The sequence below is a fragment of the Oncorhynchus mykiss genome, chromosome 25 (assembly GCF_057628025.1).
Source record: "Oncorhynchus mykiss isolate SJ-2025 chromosome 25, ASM5762802v1, whole genome shotgun sequence".
Classification (NCBI taxonomy): domain Eukaryota; kingdom Metazoa; phylum Chordata; class Actinopteri; order Salmoniformes; family Salmonidae; genus Oncorhynchus; species Oncorhynchus mykiss.
Window position 1 is genome coordinate 69,245,008 of NC_143046.1, and position 16,970 is coordinate 69,261,977.

The 16,970-nt window shown below is 43.1% G+C and overlaps 1 protein-coding gene across 2 annotated transcripts in view; it reads right to left on the reverse strand.

Moving 5' to 3' along the window:
- The window catches only part of brf1a (BRF1 general transcription factor IIIB subunit a), a 64,322-nt gene that overhangs the window by 16,585 nt on the left and 30,767 nt on the right, over positions 1-16,970 (reverse strand). For both annotated transcript variants that reach the window (XM_021584989.3, XM_090220861.1), the window contains exons 13-16: positions 12,756-12,817; positions 12,545-12,626; positions 7,887-7,942; positions 6,669-6,937 (exon numbers count right to left, since the gene is read on the reverse strand). In XM_021584989.3, coding sequence (XP_021440664.3) covers positions 6,669-6,937; positions 7,887-7,942; positions 12,545-12,626; positions 12,756-12,817 — 469 coding nt within the window. The remainder of the gene's footprint in view (positions 1-6,668; positions 6,938-7,886; positions 7,943-12,544; positions 12,627-12,755; positions 12,818-16,970) is intronic.

Genomic DNA, 16,970 nt, shown 5'->3' on the forward strand with positions numbered 1-16,970 from the left:
TGGGACTATCATTTGTTTTTCAACAGGACAATGACCCAAAACACTTCCAGGCTGTGTAAGGGCTATTTGAGCAAGAAGGCGGGTGATGGAGTGCTGCATCAGATGACCTGGCCACCACAATCACCTGACCTCAACCCAATTGAAATGGTTTGGGATGATTTGGACCACAGAGTGAAGGAAAAGCAGCCAACAAGTGCTCAGCATATGTGGGAACTCCTTCAAGACTTTTGGAAAAGCATTCCAGGTGAAGCTGGTTGAGAGAATTCCAAGAATGTGCAAAGCTGTCATCGAAGCAAAGGTTGGCTTTTTGAAGAACCTAAAATATATTTTGATTTGTTTAACACTTTTTTGGTGACTACATGATTCCATATGTGTTAGTTCATATTTTTACGTCTTCAATATTATTCTACAATGTAGAAAATACTAAAAATAAAGAAAAATCTTTGAATGAGTAGGTGTCCAAACTTTTGACTGGTACTGTAAGTGATATTTCAGTAAAAAAAAATTATGAATTTGCAAAAATGTGTCATTATGGGGTATTGTGTGCAGATCGATGAGGAAAAATAAATGTAATCAATTTTAGAATAAGGCTGTAACATAACAAAATGTGGAAAAATCAAGGGGTCTGAATACTTTCCGAATGCACTGCAAGTCCCAAATATAAGGGAAACAAATTGTCATATGTAGCCCCATCCCATGAAATCAGCCAAACAAGCTCAATAACTCAATGCATGCACACTGTTGAATATACATCAACCTGTATTGTGAATAGGCCTTGGCTACATCTAGATTTACCCAGTTTATCAATAGAGATAACCATTCAGATGTAGATAGATTGTTTTTACCAAAGTCAAATTGATTGTATAATTGATTAATTAATGCATACATGTTTGTCTCTGAAGATGTTTGAGGTAAAACAATTATAATGTAATAATACTGAACTCAAATGATGCCCAACGATTGAACAGAGCAGTAGCTGAGTCTCACTGTCTGGATCAAGAGTCATTCTGTGACTTTGGCTAATATGTGTTTTTTTTTGCCGTGGGATTGTTTTGTTATTGAGTATCATGATACACAACCTGGTATCTAAGTCAAAATTCTGGTATCGTGACAACACTACTCATTATTGCGACACCACCTCAGCTAGAACAGTGAACATGTTCTAAAAATCTACTTCCCCCTCACAGAAGAAAACATGTCTGACGTCTCCTCTCTAATGAGGGCAGGGGTGGTGTAGGTGTGACAGGAGTGACAGAGATGCCTGCACAGACCAGACCCGCTCCATCCTTCCTCCCATGGCATGTCCCCTCTCACACCTCATCCCCCATGAGCTCACACCTTGGACTGGAGTAAGCATGGACACAGCTCAGCTCATTTTGGGGAGACACACAGTAACAGCTCTTTCATTAGGGAGCTGTACCACACCACCACCACACACCTCCATACTGTCAGATGTCACAGTGACAAACTATACATAGCCTTTGAGAAAGCCCAGAGGACATCAACATTAGCCGTGGCTTCTAAACCTCACAGAAAAATACATCTGTCTGGCTAAAATCTAAGGCTACAGATGTTCCATAAAAGCTTACATCCAAAGACAAACTACTTATCGACTTGTTGGTCCCCAGTGTGTCAATATTTCCATAGTAGAAAAGCTTCATTCTGATTAAGCAGTGATCACTTTAAGCCTCATTAACCCAAAATATGCAGGCACTATCCTAGATCCTAGCTCCTCCTCGGGAGCCCAAGGGGACAGATCTTGTCTTAAAGTTCAGAGGTCAAACTGCTGTTTGAAATTGAGCCGGCTGCCAATAACGACAGCCTCCTAGGGAGCCCTTTCCCTCTGAACATTGATATCAGCAGTGGGGAGTGGCTCCTTGGACAGAGGAGATGTGACATGTATAAATCACCTCTCCAAAGACAATGGGACATATGAAGCACTTCTCTATTGGCGTGACGCCCCCCTCCACCTCTCTAAAAAGGTCAGACAGGAGACACTTGGGGAGACTCCAACACTCTCCCACTTTCACTCCCTCTCTTACTGCCTCAGTCTTTCCCCCACCACTGCTGTCCATCTCCGACTCTCTCTCTGTTAGACTATTAGTCTCTGCTGGGCTTAACACATTTCTAAATCAGCTTACTGCCAATGAGACTAAGCCGGAGCTGAAAAGGCGATTGACGGAGAGCGTCTAGCCAGTGGCTGGCAACTGGTTAGAGCTGGGGGATGGCAACTATATAATTAGAAGAAAATCGTTAAAGCCAAGAGTGAGAGGAGCGAGACTAAAAGAGATGGAACCCTTGAGGATAATGTTAAGGTTACATCAGTAATATAACACATTTAATGGGGAGATGATTACAGTGAATGAGAAACAAAGAAAGCATTTACCCTACATATGAATGTATAATCTGAGATGTTTGTGTACGGCCCAGTACATCACTGGGGCCAAGCTTCCTGCCATCCAGGACCTCTATACCAGGTGGTGTCAAAGTTGTTTTCAACTTTCCCTTACGGTACTTGTCGACTATCGGTCTTGTGCCGGTATTTAGCCTTAGATGGAGTTTACCACACGCTTTGGGCTGCATTCCCAAACAAAGACTCCAGCCACCCCAGTCATAGACTGTTCTCTCAGCTACCGCACAGCAAGCGGTACCGGAGTGCCAAGTCTAGGTCCAAAAGGCTTCTGAACAGCTTCTACCCCACCACCTTTAAAAAATATATATACTGCTGCTACTCGCCGTTTATCTATGCATAGTCAATTTACCCCTACCTACATGTACATATTTCCTCAATTACCTTGACTAACCTGTACTCCCGCACATTGACTCAGGACCGGTACCACCTGTAAATAGCCTTGTTATTGTTATTTTATTGTCCTTTTTTTACTTCTTAACATTCCATTGTTGGTTAAGGGTTTGTAAGTAAGCATTTCACGATAAGGTCTACACCGGTTGTATTCGGCGCATGTGACAAATAACATTTGATTCTGTCACTATGTGATGATGAGCACTTCACACTGGCAGAGGGTGAGAAACCTGCAGTAGTGAGAAAAGGATTTGGCTGGTGCCAACAGTCAGTCCTTCTCCTCTGGGATCTCCAGACAGACCACTCTGGTTCAGACACTTTCACTGTTTAGTATGCCCCTGGGCTCACAGAACTGAAAGAATAATTGTCTGAGTGCTTTGATACAAGATGACTCCCTTTGTCACCAAGGCAGGTGCTAATACATGAGTGGTGAGTATAAAACAGTGTATAGTGAGAAAGGCACTCAGTGCATCCGTCAGTCCATGCGTTACTACTCAAGAGCGACTATTTGACTGGTTCAGGCTGTGGAACAATGAACTACGACTAATATAAACTCTGCCCATCTCAACGGTTCCCGTGGTGCTTCTTGGGCTGTAGATGGATATACTGTGGGATGGAGTCCAAACGGCCCACTTTGGAGCTATAGTCCGAAAATGTCCAACCTTCATTGGCCCATTAGTTGTGGTAAAGCGTTAGTAGAACAAAGGTTTGGCTGTAGACAACTGTTTGAAAATCTAGAAGAGAGAAAGCTACTGCTAGCGGAGCTGGATGTCCAACAGAGAAAAATATGCAGTTTCCCAGCAGTCTATTGTCCTCCTGTCCAGCCCAACGTATGCCTCACGTAGGATGGGATGCCCTCTGATCTGTAGCATTGTAACGGGTGGAGACTGCCTGGCAGTGGCACCCAAAGAGTTGGTTCCTGTGAGAAGCAAATCAAGAGAAATCCCATGGAAATACTTAGTGGTCACAGTCAGTCAGGGGTTGCAGGGCAGTGGGGGAGATCAGAGAGAGGCCAGGGAAGGGCTGGAAACCAGAGGGAGATTATACTCTCCCAATAGAGCTGCTACTATTAGTAGAAAAACAATTCTTAAAAGTGGACTGAAAATAAAGTGTGAAACTTATTGGTCCATGTGGGGATGATCTGATGTCCCTACTCTGCCGATGACACCTGCTCTGAGAGGCTGAATAGAAATGCAGAGAAAGTTGTTAATTCTTCACAGGCAGCAGAGAGAAAATCGATGGTCAAAAACTCTTGCCACAACCCTCTCCATTAGACCAGACTGTGGATCAGAGCTTCCACTAGAACTTTAGGGTTCGATTTACACTTCTGAAACCCAACACAGACCGAAACCATACAACCCCCTCCCCTTGGTGAAATATGCAGTCAAGTATTCCTCCCCAAAAAGTTGAATGGGGAAAAGGGCTTTAAAAAGAGAGAAGAAAGAAAAACAGCTTTGAATGGGAACAGATTAAGGAGGGAGAAGAGGGAAGAAAAAAAAGCACTGGAGGGCAATTATCTGGGCTATTTCTGGAAGAGTGCTTTTCCATCCTCCAGTCGGAATGAAGGGAACAGGGAGGCCCTGTTTGGCAGCTGGCTGGAGAGGCGTGGAGGAATATGGAGGGAGAGGGATGGAGGGATTGAAGGACTGTCGGGTGGGAGTCCTGTAAAGTACAGGCCTGTGACCGGGTGAAGGGCTGGGGAAAGGGGGAGCTCAGAGGCCTTCCCTGGAGGCCAGGCTGGCCATGACCGAGGATGGGAGACCCTGTATAAAGCAGGCTTGAGACTGTGCAGGAACGGGCCGGTTCCTACAGGGAAGAACCTTTAAGTGGAGTGGAGTGTGGGGGAGCAGAGCAGTGGTTGGAGGAAGGTGAGAAGGAGTACAATGCTTCAGTGTAGCAGTCAGTAAGGTCTGGAAGCAGGCAGCACAATGGACTTACTGTCAGCCACCGCTCTCCTCCACTTTAATAGTTCTCCCTGACTCGCCTTTTAAATAACCATACAGCAACCTTTTCAGAGCCCCAGTAAGGGTGTACTCGTCAAACAACCAGTGAAAGGACTCTTTCTGCAGTCAATGGGCAAGTCATGTTTTCATTTGAATGTTACAATTTCTGAGGTACAGCAAAGATGCCAAATTATCAACATAGTGATATAGAAAAAGTAACTGTTTGGATAAACCATGGTGTGATCCCATCCTGTGGTTAAAACTATTTTTGTTGAGCAAGCAGAACTAAAGTGCAAAGTTCCAATTTTTCTCAGTCTTAAAAGCTACCTGCTAGCAAAAGCACTGTTCCATTCAGGAAAAACAAGTGTTGAAAGTGTACAATGAATGATTCAATAACCATAATGTACATTAATCATTTACTGACATGAATGCATTTTTTTTTTAAATGTACGGGTGGACAGTTGGAGGGAAAATTGTAATTCTTAAAGGGGGGAAAGGTTCATCCATGAAGCCCTCTTCAACAGCAGAAAAAAACACGTAACTGTAGATGTCTGGAGTGTGTAAACTACAGTAAACGTCAGCTTTCTAAAGAAGTGCTAGGCTACTCTGACTGGTGCAACTATACTGAACAAAAATATAAAACGCAACATACTATATTTCAACACTTCTACTGAGTTACAGTTCATAAAGGCCCACCCACTGAGGAGCCAGGCCCAGTCAATCAGAATGAGTTTTCCCCCACAAAAGGGCTTTATTACAGACAGAAATACGAATCAGGTTGCTGGTCTCAGATGATCCCGCAGGTGAAGTAGCAAGATGTGGAGGTCCTGGGCTGGTGTGGTTACATGTGATCTGCGGTTGTGAGGCCGGTTGGACGTACTGACAAATTCTCAAAAATGACAATGGAGGTGGTTTATGGTAGAGAAATAAAGATGAAATTCTCTGGAAACAGCTCTTGACAAGGGAAAAATGCTCACTAACAGGGATGTAAACAAATTTGTGCACAACTTTTTTGAGAAATAAGCTTTTTGTGTGTATGGAATATTTCTGCAATCTTTTATTTCAGCTCATAAAAATGGGTTGAGAGGGTAGGATGAAGGGAGGAGCTGCAACCAGATGACTCCAGTAACACTTACTGCACTAAGAAGAGGGGGGGGGGGGGCTCTCCTGGATGTCACTAAAAGGCTGGCTCTAGGCTGAGCTGGGTCTAGGCTGAGCTGGGTCTAGGCTGAGCTGAGTCTAGGCTGAGCTGGGTCTAAGACTTGTACACCTGCAAGACGGTTCCACACAAATTTGATTTATTGAGTGTTTTTGAGGAGGTTTTTTTTAATGGAAAGTTGGGAAACCAATTTCAGTAATACCAAGCAAACAGAAAAGTCAAAACTCAAAACTGAAGAAACTGATTAACTTCAGAAGAAAGCCTCACAGTGGATCATAACATACTGAATGTGTGTGTTGAGAAAGCGGGAAAGAAAGAGAGAATGAGATCAAGCAAATCCTGGCAGAAAGAAAAGGTAAATCTCAGGGAAGCACATGGGAGTGAGTGGCGGTCTGAGTGAGTCCACAGCCTTCCAGAAAAAATAAAAAAAGGAACGCGAGCATCTGTCTGGTTGTCGCTGGTGATTATTCCAGGCTAGAGGAAAAGTGCAGCCTCATCATTATTGAGAAGAGCAGCAACATCGCTTCAACAGGCTGGGAAGTGGGCATGTTGCCCCTAGTGACAGACAGGAGGCTCAGAGAAGGACAAAAATACTGTTGCATCACTCACATTTCCATTCATCTCCCATTTATTCAACACTGCTGCCATCAGTCAGTCTTGAAGCTTAATCAGCCAATACTGAATATATTGAACAATATATGACAGTGAACAGCAGTGGTATTATTAGATAGACTGAGTCACCCTGTGGTTCTGATTCACCCACCTCTTGCCCAGGCTGCTGAGTGGTGTGCCCAGGCTCAGAGGGACATTGGTGGGTTTGCGGTATCGTCCAGTCAGCCTCTGGGCTCCAGGGGTGGCTCCTTTCGGAGACTCTGCTGTCTGGCGGGCTGGACTGGCGCATGGCTTGACATTCAGCTCCTTCAGGATATCGTAGTTGATCTTAGTGGAGATCTTCTTCTGCTCCAGCATCTTCTCTATGGCCTCGTCGGCTGTGCTGGCATGGATCGGAGCCCGCTTCTTGGAGGTCTTGGGCTACAGGGCACATAGTGGGGTTTCAAATCACTCAGTGTCCAGTCAAATGCAATTACTTATGCAAATTAGTGCTTTAGCTTAATGTACATTTGTAACTATACTTTGCACAACAAAGGGATGCTCTAGCTATGCGGCAGTATTATGGGAGGGGGCTGATTGTGAATTTGGACAACATGGCATAAGGTGGTTGGATCAGTGCTGTCAAAGACTCCACACCTCATTAGGTATCTATTGCGCTGCAGTTAATCCAGCTAGTGAAAACCAGAGAGCAGATGTTGGACCTAACAAGGAGGCTGGGCCTTGCCAAATACTGACGTGAAATGATAAACCCACTAGAGTGGAAAACATGCACACACATTGACACACCACAGCTTAGCATATATCCAGGCCACCCCAAGATCACTGCTTCTTTATACCAGTGGTTCTCAACTGGTTTAGTCTCGGGACCCAAATTGAACCAGGTTGTCTATCGCGATCCAATAATCCTGTCACGATTTTTTGTTGTTGCCAAAATGCAATCTGGAAAATGTTTAATGCTATATTGACAGTAAATGCACCAATTATATGACAAAGGAACAACAGTCCCACCTTTTTCCATTGCCAATAATTCCACTTCGCCCATATTCTTGATGAAGAATGTTAAACTCACTGGTGTGAGATTTTTTTTAACCTAATCCACTAAAGTCACTGCTAATAATTCTAAATTGAGAACTGATTGAAAAAAAATAAAAAATACATAAAAAAAAAAAAAAAATAGGTTCATTATCATTTATACACACTTTCTACCTGATTTTAGTAGTTTAAGTTCAGACTGGTTTATTTTGACAAAAAAATTAAGTGTTTATTTGTATTATTCAGACACTCGCAACACATTCAAAACCTCCCAAGACCCAAATTTGGGTTGCAACCCACCAGTTGAGAATCGCTGCTTTAGATTGTCAGGATTTACCTTCTTGTCCTTGTAAATCCCCAGCTCCTTCTCTTTCGCTATCCGCTCTTCCTTTTCTGAAAGTATAAATGGATTGGGGGAATTCAATTGTAAATATAGTTATTTGTAAAGAGTCAATACAAAACAGTTTATTACAATATGTGCCTGGTGTGTTGTGGCCACAGGGGCTCTCTAAATAAATGCTAATTTAACCATTCTTCTAGTTGTTTAAAATGCAGTGGTAAATATGAAAATAAAAGCTTCCAATGAAATTAACATCCCCACCTGTCATGATTTATTTCTATGTGGTGGCACTGTCTACTCAGTAGCGCTGAATTTTGACCTCAGCTGAGCTCCTTCATGCATAGATTTTTCTTTGCACTTCCTCATTTTCACCATGCGTTTGTGATTAAAATAGCCTTTATTCCAATGCATTTAATTTAATTTATCGTTTGCTTTTGTCAGTCAGCTGTTCAGAGCGCACACTGCTTTGTTTTTCAGGTGCGTACAGATACTGATGTTCTCCGTACCATCCGGGCCAGAAGTAGGCCATTTATTTTGCTTTATTATTGTCTATCAATATTTGTTTTCTTTCCTGGATCAGCTGACGGTCGACAATATCACTAGCCTAGAGCTAGACACCAATGTGCATCCAATAAGTATACGTTAATGATACTATGCCGATAGTTTCGGTTAGAAGCATTTGATTTTGCAATGACATAAGATTACATTGTCTGGGATTTGTGTGCCCATGGGAACTGTTTCCACGGCGAAACAAATCCAATCTTATTGGTCACATACACGTGTTTAGCAGATGTTATTGCGGGCGTGCTTCTAGTTCCGACAGTGCAGCAATATCTAACAAGTAATATATAAAACAATTTCACAACAAATACCTAATACACATCTAAGTAAATTAATGAAATCAAGAAAATATAAATATATGGATGAGCAATGTCAGAGCGGCATAGACTAAGATACAGTAGAACAGAATAGAATACAGTATATACAGTTGCGGAAGTTTACAAGTCGGAAGTTTACATATACTTTAGCCAAATACATTTAAACTCAGTTTCACAATTCCTGACATTTAATCCTAGTAATAATTCCCTGTCTTAGGTCAGTTAGGTTCACCACTTTATTTTAAGAATGTGAAATGTCAGAATAATATTAGAATGATTTATTTCAGCTTTTATTTCTTTCATCACATTCCCAGTGGGTCAGAAGTTTACATACACTCAATTAGTATTTGGTAGCATTGCCTTTAAATTGTTTAACTTGAGTCAAACACGTCGGGTAGCCTTCCACATTCTTCCCACAATAAGTTGGGTGAATTTTGGCCCATTCCTCCTGACAGAGCTGGTGTAACTGAGTCAGGTTTGTAGGCCTCCTTGCTCGCACACGCTTTTTCAGTTCTGCCCACCAATGATGTGGGCAGATGTTGCTTCAATATATCCATGTAATTTTCACCACATAAAGTGCACCAGTCCCTCCTGCAGCAAAGGACCCCCACAATATGATGCTGCCAACCCCATGCTTCACAGTTGTGTTCTTGGGCTTGCAAGCCTGCCCCTTTTTCCTCCAAACATAACGATGGTCATTACGGCCAAACAGTTCTATTCTTGTTTCATCAGACCAGAGAACATTTCTCCAAAAAGTACGATCTTTGTCCCCATGTGCAGTTTCAAACCGTAGTCTGGCTTTTTTATGGTGGTTTTGGAGCAGTGGCTTCTTCCTTGCTGAGTGGTCTTTCAGGTTATGTTGATATAGGACTCGTTTTACTGTTGATATAGACAATTTTGTACCCGTTTCCTCCAGCATCTTCACAAGGTCCTTTGCTGTTGTTTTCGGATTGATTTGCACTTTTCGCAAAGTACATTCATCTTCTAGGAGACAGAGAACAGCTCCTTCCTGAGCGGTATGACGGCTGCGTGGTCCCATGGTGTTTATACTTGCGTACAATTGCTTGTACAGATGAACGTGGTACCTTCAGGCGTTTGGAAATTGCAACCAAGGATGAACCAGACTTGTGTAGGTCTACAATTATTTTCTGAGGTCTTGGCTGACTTCTTTTGATTTTCCCATGATGTCAAGCAAAGAGGCACTGAGTTTAAAGGTAGGCCTTGAAATACATCCACAGGTACACCTCAAATTGACTCAAATGATGTCAATTAGCTTATCAGAAGCATCAAAAGCCATGACATCTTTTTCTGGAATGTTACACTAAGTTGACTGTGCCTTTAAACAGCCTGTATGTAAACTTCTGACCCACTGGAATTGTGATACAGTGAATTATAAGTGAAATAATCTGTCTGTAAACAATTGTTGGAAAAATTACTTGTGTCATTCAAAGTAGATGTCCTAACCGACTTGCCAAAACTATAGTTTGTTAACAAGAAATGTGTGGAGTGGTTGAAAAACAAGTTAATGACTCCAACCTAAGTCTATGTAAATTTCCAACTTCAACTGTACATGTGAGATGAGTAATTCAAGATATGTAAACATTAAAGTGACGAGTGTTCCATTTATTAAAGTGGCCAATGATTTCAAGTCTGTGTGTAGGCAGCAGCCTCTCTGTGCTAGTGATGCCATTTAACAGTCTGATGGCCCTGAGATAGAAGCTGTTTTTCAGTCTCTCGGTCCCAGCTTTGATGCACCTGTACTGACCTCTCCTTCTGGATGATAGCAGGGTGAACAGGCGGTAGCTCGGGTGGTTGTTGTCCTTGATGATCTTTTTGGCCTTCCTGTGATATTGGGTGCTGTAGGTGTCCTGGAGGGCAAGTAGTTTGCCCCCAGTGATGCGTTGCGTAGACCGCACCACCCTCTGGAGAGCCCTGCGGTTGTAGGCGGTGCAGTTGCCGTACCAGGCGGTGATACAGCCCGACAGGATACTCTCAATTGTGCATCTGTAAAAGTTTGAGGGTTTTAGCTGACAGGACAAAATTCTTCAGCCTGCTGAGGTTGAAGAGGCGTTGTTGTGCCTTCACCACACTGTGTGGCTGGACCATTTCAGTTTGTCAATGATATGTACGCAGAGAAACGTAAAAAAAACGTTCCACCTTCTCCACTGCTGTCCTATTGATGTGGATAGGGGGTTCTCCCTCTGGTGTTTCCTGAAGTCCACGATCATGTCCTTTGTTTTGTTGCCGTTGATTGAGGTTATTTTCCTGACACCACACTCCCAGAGCCCTCACCTCCTCATGTAGGCTGTCTCGTCGTTGTTGGTAATCAAGCCTACTACTGTCTCGTGTGTAAACTTGATAAGTGAGTTGGAGGTGTGAATGGCCATGCAGTCATGGGTGAACAGGAAGTACAGGAGGGGGCTGAGCACGCACCTTTGTGGGGCCCCAGTGATGAGGATCAGCAAAGTGGAGATGTTGTTTCCTACCTTCACCACCTGGGGGTGGCCCTTCAGGAAGTCCACGACTCAGTTGCACAGAGCGGAGTTCAGAACCAGGGCCCAGAGCTTAATGATGAGCTTGGAGGGTACTATGGTGTTGAATGCTAAGCTATAGTCAATTAACAGCATTCTTGCATAGGTATTCCTCCTGTCCAGATGGGATAGGGCAGTGTGCAGTGTGATGGCGATTGCATCGTATGTGGACCTATTGGGGTGGTAAGCAAATTGAAGTGGGTCTAGGGTGACAGGTAAGTTGGAGGTAATATGACCATTGACTAGTCTCTCAAAGCACTTCATGATGATAGAAGTGAATGCTATGGGGAAATAGTAATTTAGTTCAGTTACCTTTGCATTCTTGGGTACAGGAACAATGGTGGCCATCAATTTTACATAATGAAAAGTTACGTTGACAGTTACACTTACAGCGCATTTTCCAAGATCTCCAAGATCCATGATTTGTACAGGGTTTAAGTTCATGGTTCTAATTCAATTGTTAAATGCTTAATAATGACAAATAACTGTCATGTCATTGATGTAAGAAAAGGTAGTGCTATGTAAAAAAAAAAAAATATTAAACTCATGTATTATATTGAATGCTTCCTAATCAGCGTGTGTTCATGAGTTTAAAATTGCCTTGACTGAGAGGGTAGGCTACTGGCAGTAGTGTAGGCCTAGCGAGGGTAAACTCAAGTAAATGCCGTTTACCCACCTTTTTTCAGAAAAATGCATTGAAATTACCGGGAGCATTACTTTTTTCACCGTTTACGACCTATATATTTTTTTACTACTACACACTGGCTACCGGTAAGGCCTATTTAAAGTTTATGGTAATACACATTGTAGCCTAGTCTAGAAAGTTGACCGTGTGTGTTAGGGAGATGGTCCCGTTTTTCCCGGGACAGTTTAAGCCCCATTTCAACTGTCACGAAATTTCAGGCTACAAGAAAGGCTCAATTTGTCAGCAAGACACATCAATTAATTTATGCCTAATCAATGGCAATCGCTGAAGGTCATTAGGCACACATTTTGGTGTTTTGTAACAGATGTTTATTTCCATTAATCAAATAGAGTGAGTAGGCTGTACATGCAGTTTGGATGCTGGAATTATTTGAGTGGGCGAACAAGCACAGGTAGCCTACTTTGACGTGATTTATTTGACAGAAAAATATCATGACTAGTTGTATTCCTGCCACATTAAAAGGTAATGTACAGTTCAAATGACGTCTATTACTAAGCACATGAATTTTGCAATACAGAGACCCCCTGGGTGTGGCTGTACCTTTCTGCTCTTTCAAGTAGTCTTCATTCTGTTTCAGCCAAAGCTCAGTCTTGATTTTCACCTCTTTGTCATTCAGGAGATACTGCAGAGAAGGGTACATAAATGACCTTAGTTATGCATTTCCAGGCTTTATTTGCTGGCAATCCTGTAAAGTCAGAATGAATAGATGGTTCAATATTAAGTGCAACGTAAATTAAAATACAGTACATACCAGCTCAATCTCATCATCATCAATACCACTCAAGTCCAGCTCTCCATTTTCAGCATCCTCATCTGAAAAATAAATTCAACATTATTATTATAAATGTTAAGTATTGTAGGTTCTCAGGTACGCCAACCCACTCTGGGAGAAAGATATCAATTCCACAGCAGATAACACTTTACAAAATTCATCCAGTGTGTTTCTGCAAAAACAATTGTGCCTGGAGTTTCAGTAAATAATAAGCACCACAAATGTAAAAAACCAAACAATAAGTAATAGGTGTAAGCCTGATTTAAGCAGATCTGCCTGTACAGATTGTCTTTTCAATTACAATACGCTTTCAAGATTGTGGTACGCTTCATTTTCATGGAGTTGCTGAAACGTCAATTTGCATTTTGATGCGAGACAATGGATTCCTAAGCCTCATTTCCATTTTTACCCTCCTTCCTCTGGTGATTGTTCAGGTTGTCTGAGAAGAAACAGCCACCTTTATGCCGAGACAAGACAGGAGTGTTCTCAAATCCCAGGGAACTCAACACTTCAATGATGGACTGGGAAGAAAAACGTTCTCACAAAGGAAAAGTCTGATTACCTTTGATAACAGAGACAAAATGATTGAGGGTTTGACTTCGGCAAGAAAAAAATGAATACAACAGCTTTCACACAGATGAATCTCCTTGATTAGCCATTTTCTAATAAAGTGAGACTCCTTCGCCTGCCTACACACAGACAGTCTCAGTCAAAGGGAAGAGAATCGCGTCTTAAGGGGCAACATGTGACAGGTTTATGGGAGCCGTTTAACTTCTGTCACCTCTCTGTTTGACGTGTTCAGAGAGCCATGCTTCCCTAGGTTAACACACTCACCACAGAAGCACACTTCAAAGCCGTGCCACACACATCCAGACAGGCTTCCCAGATAATTAAGGAGAGACAGGTGCTCAGGACACGCCACACACACACCTGCAATATTACAGAAGTTGCAATCCAGTCAGTCGTGTTCAGTAGGTCCCAATAGGTCTGGCCCAGCCCTCTCAAAACTTCCCTTCAGTGAAGTGTGAGGGGATTTTTTAACTTGGTGAGTCAGTTAACTTTTTTAAATTTAACTTGGTGAGTCAGTTAAGAACAGCAGGATAAAAGGCAGTGCAGTTTACATTTTATTCTCCTTTAATAAAACCCTCTTAAAAATGACATCATGGTGGGAGATGGGCTTCTACAGTTTTTGTTCACACTCTTGCACAGCACACCCTGCGTATCAATGCCACGAGCCCCAGGATTCCTTAGGCCTTTCCTTTCCCAATGAACACTTCTTTACCAGTAGATCCCCCTCCCCCTGGAGCACTCTAGAACACACTCCAAATCCACCACGGAGGGGAGGAATGAAGGGTAGACCACTGTCAGATCATCAACTGTGGGGGCTGTCCAGAAGCTAATAACACCCAATTCTGATGTGATGTCAGAGATTAGATGCTATACCGCAGAGCTTCACTTTTGTGTGTGAGTGAGAGAGAGAGAGATTGAGAGTCGCTGAGCTCCTTGAGCCTATATTTCAGAGAGAGAAAAAGACAGGGGAGAAAGAAAAAAAGTATGGTCCAGCAAATTAGAAGGGAGCAACGGTGCTTCGAACCTGCGTCCTCCTCCCTTCTCCGCGCTCTGCCCAGAAAACACTCTCCAGAGTTTGTGATCGTCAGGATGAATCAGCTTGTGGCATGGTGCTGCTCACGGTGGATCACTATTACCTAAACATCAAGACTCCCTTGTGGTCCCCAACAACACCACTGTTCCAAACACAAGGCTTTCCCTTAACCTGAGAACATGACAAGTCTCATCATCATTCAAAACCAGCCCAGTGGTAAAGTCAAGCAGACTACATGGCAGCTCTGTGCTGAAGACAACCAAACAGAGCAGAGGAAATAAATAAAGTGTAATATTCTCCAACTGACATGGGCAGGCTGGTTCACCATGTTGAGCACATCTCTAGCACTAACCTTGGGACAGGGACCCACCAAGCATTACAGCCCACTTCATTATCTGTTCCAACCCTACCACATACATCAAACAGCGTTCAGATATGTTATCATGGTGCCTTGACAGTCCTTATGACATAATCCTGTGTTTGTGCCCCCTCGTTTCCACCATGCTAAATCAATAAACAGGTTTTAGCCCTGATGCACGCACAGCGAGTTAAAACCCTATGTGTGTGTGTGTGTGTGTGAGTGAGAGAAAGTAACAGCCTGAGGCACAGGACTTCCTGCTCCTCCGTGGTAAACGGCAGCTGTCATCTCCACTCAGGCTGGGAGCTACAGACAGAGCATCTCCTTTTCCTCCCCAGTCCACGGAGACGGATCATGTCCAGTCACGAATCGCTCATATGACATGTGTCACAGACTATGATGCAGCATCTCACCAAGCCTAGGAGACACTACTGCAGCTCTTGAGAAACACAATCAGCCTGGTTTTACATTTGAAATCACAAAGGAGCTTTGTGAGACTTCCTGACAAAGTGCAATAGGCCTGCAGAGATTAAAATACATACTAGAATGTTTTTATCCTAATCTTCCCGCTTTTGACATATGCATATCTCTATGATGTCATCAGTAGTCACCTTACCCCACCTTCCTCCGAGGGGCTGGCCATCCGGCCATCTGTCATGCTGGCCCTGGCCCTACAGACTGTACTGCCCCTAGGCATTGTAAAACACCCCACATCTCCGCCTCCTCACTGTGGAATTGAGGCATCTCCAGATGTCAGGCAGAGAATGTAAATGACAGAGCGGAGGACCTTTGTGTGTGTGTGTAGCTTCATCTGACCTCTATGATTGCCTTTTTGTTAAATGTGAAGGAAGATAAACACCACAGTTTAAAGGCTAGCCCAGGTAGGTAGGTCGGATGGGTAGAGTGGCGCTGCTGCTGACTCAGTGAACATTTCATTCTATTCCACCTTGAATAGCTTCTAAATAGACCTTTAAACAGCCTAAAATTAGCAACTAGAGATGTTCTCACTGTTCACTTGGATCTGCCTTAAGACATTCACACACCAGAGGTCGTTATGCTCTCTGAATTATATTATGTTTAGCTGTAAGTTTACAGAGTAGTAACTGTAGTCTTAGAATTGGAGAGTCAGGAGCCATGCTTAGGTAAGCAGGAGCCTACTTATTTACCAATGACTTTAAGCACTGGCAGTGGACAACTCCAGTCCTTGAGCGCTTGGTTGTCCAATGATTGATTGACCTAGTATGTGGGGGAAAATAAGGCACAAGTTTGTTTTCTGCGCAAACATCTGAAATGGTTCAGGAAAGTGCCAAGATTCACCTAAATCCAGAGGCCCAACACCTTTAAATGGCCCTTGCTGAGTGCTGACATTCTCAGCCCATAAAAGCAGAGCCGTTTAAAAAGTGCCAGAGGCTGACTGTGCTCAGTGATGCTGTTAAGGTCAGGCCCAAAGTCATTGATTGGACTAAGTGCCTGGATGAAAACACAGGCCTTCAATCAATGCCTGCTCTAATGGTAAAGGACAGTGCTCCCTGAAGACAAAACTATATAGACGTTTGCGACAGAGTTATCATGTGGTTGCCGAGTCGCAAAGCATTGCCAAGACTGGCTGCTCTCTCCCTGACTCAAGTGTAAATTAATATGCCATTACTCAGAGACTAGAGCATCTAAACTACAGCACACCTATTGTAACAATCTCTAGGACCCCTCCTCTGGTTTCCACCCTTCACTTAGAAGTCATCTGTACCAGAGACCGGATCTGGGAGCAGAGAGGGTTCCAATCGAGATTTCTAAATAAAACCACGGGTCTGGGTCGGATCCGATATGATTGTCACGGGTCTCAGGTATGTGCAATTTTAACTGACTTGTCTGGAAGGGCCCATACAGATCCAAACACAACTGCTGCAGTATAGTGAAAGACATTTTATCATTCATGCTGCTGCTCTTGCTTTTCATGAGTGGAGCATGGCGCATGTTGGCCAATCATGAATCAAAGTGGCACAAGGCGACAGGTATAAAACCTGTGCGTGTGGCAAAAGTTAGAAGATATTTAATCAATGGAAGATGGAATAAATTACAGAATAAAAAAGTTATTGGAGAAGGATGGGCACCAATGACTAAGAACCACAACAGGTAGGCTGCTACTTAATATTCTGAACAGAGGTAACTGTAGGATGAGAAGGCATATTCACTGCAGCCTCAATTAGCCTAGCTAGTTAACTCCCGGGTTAATGCT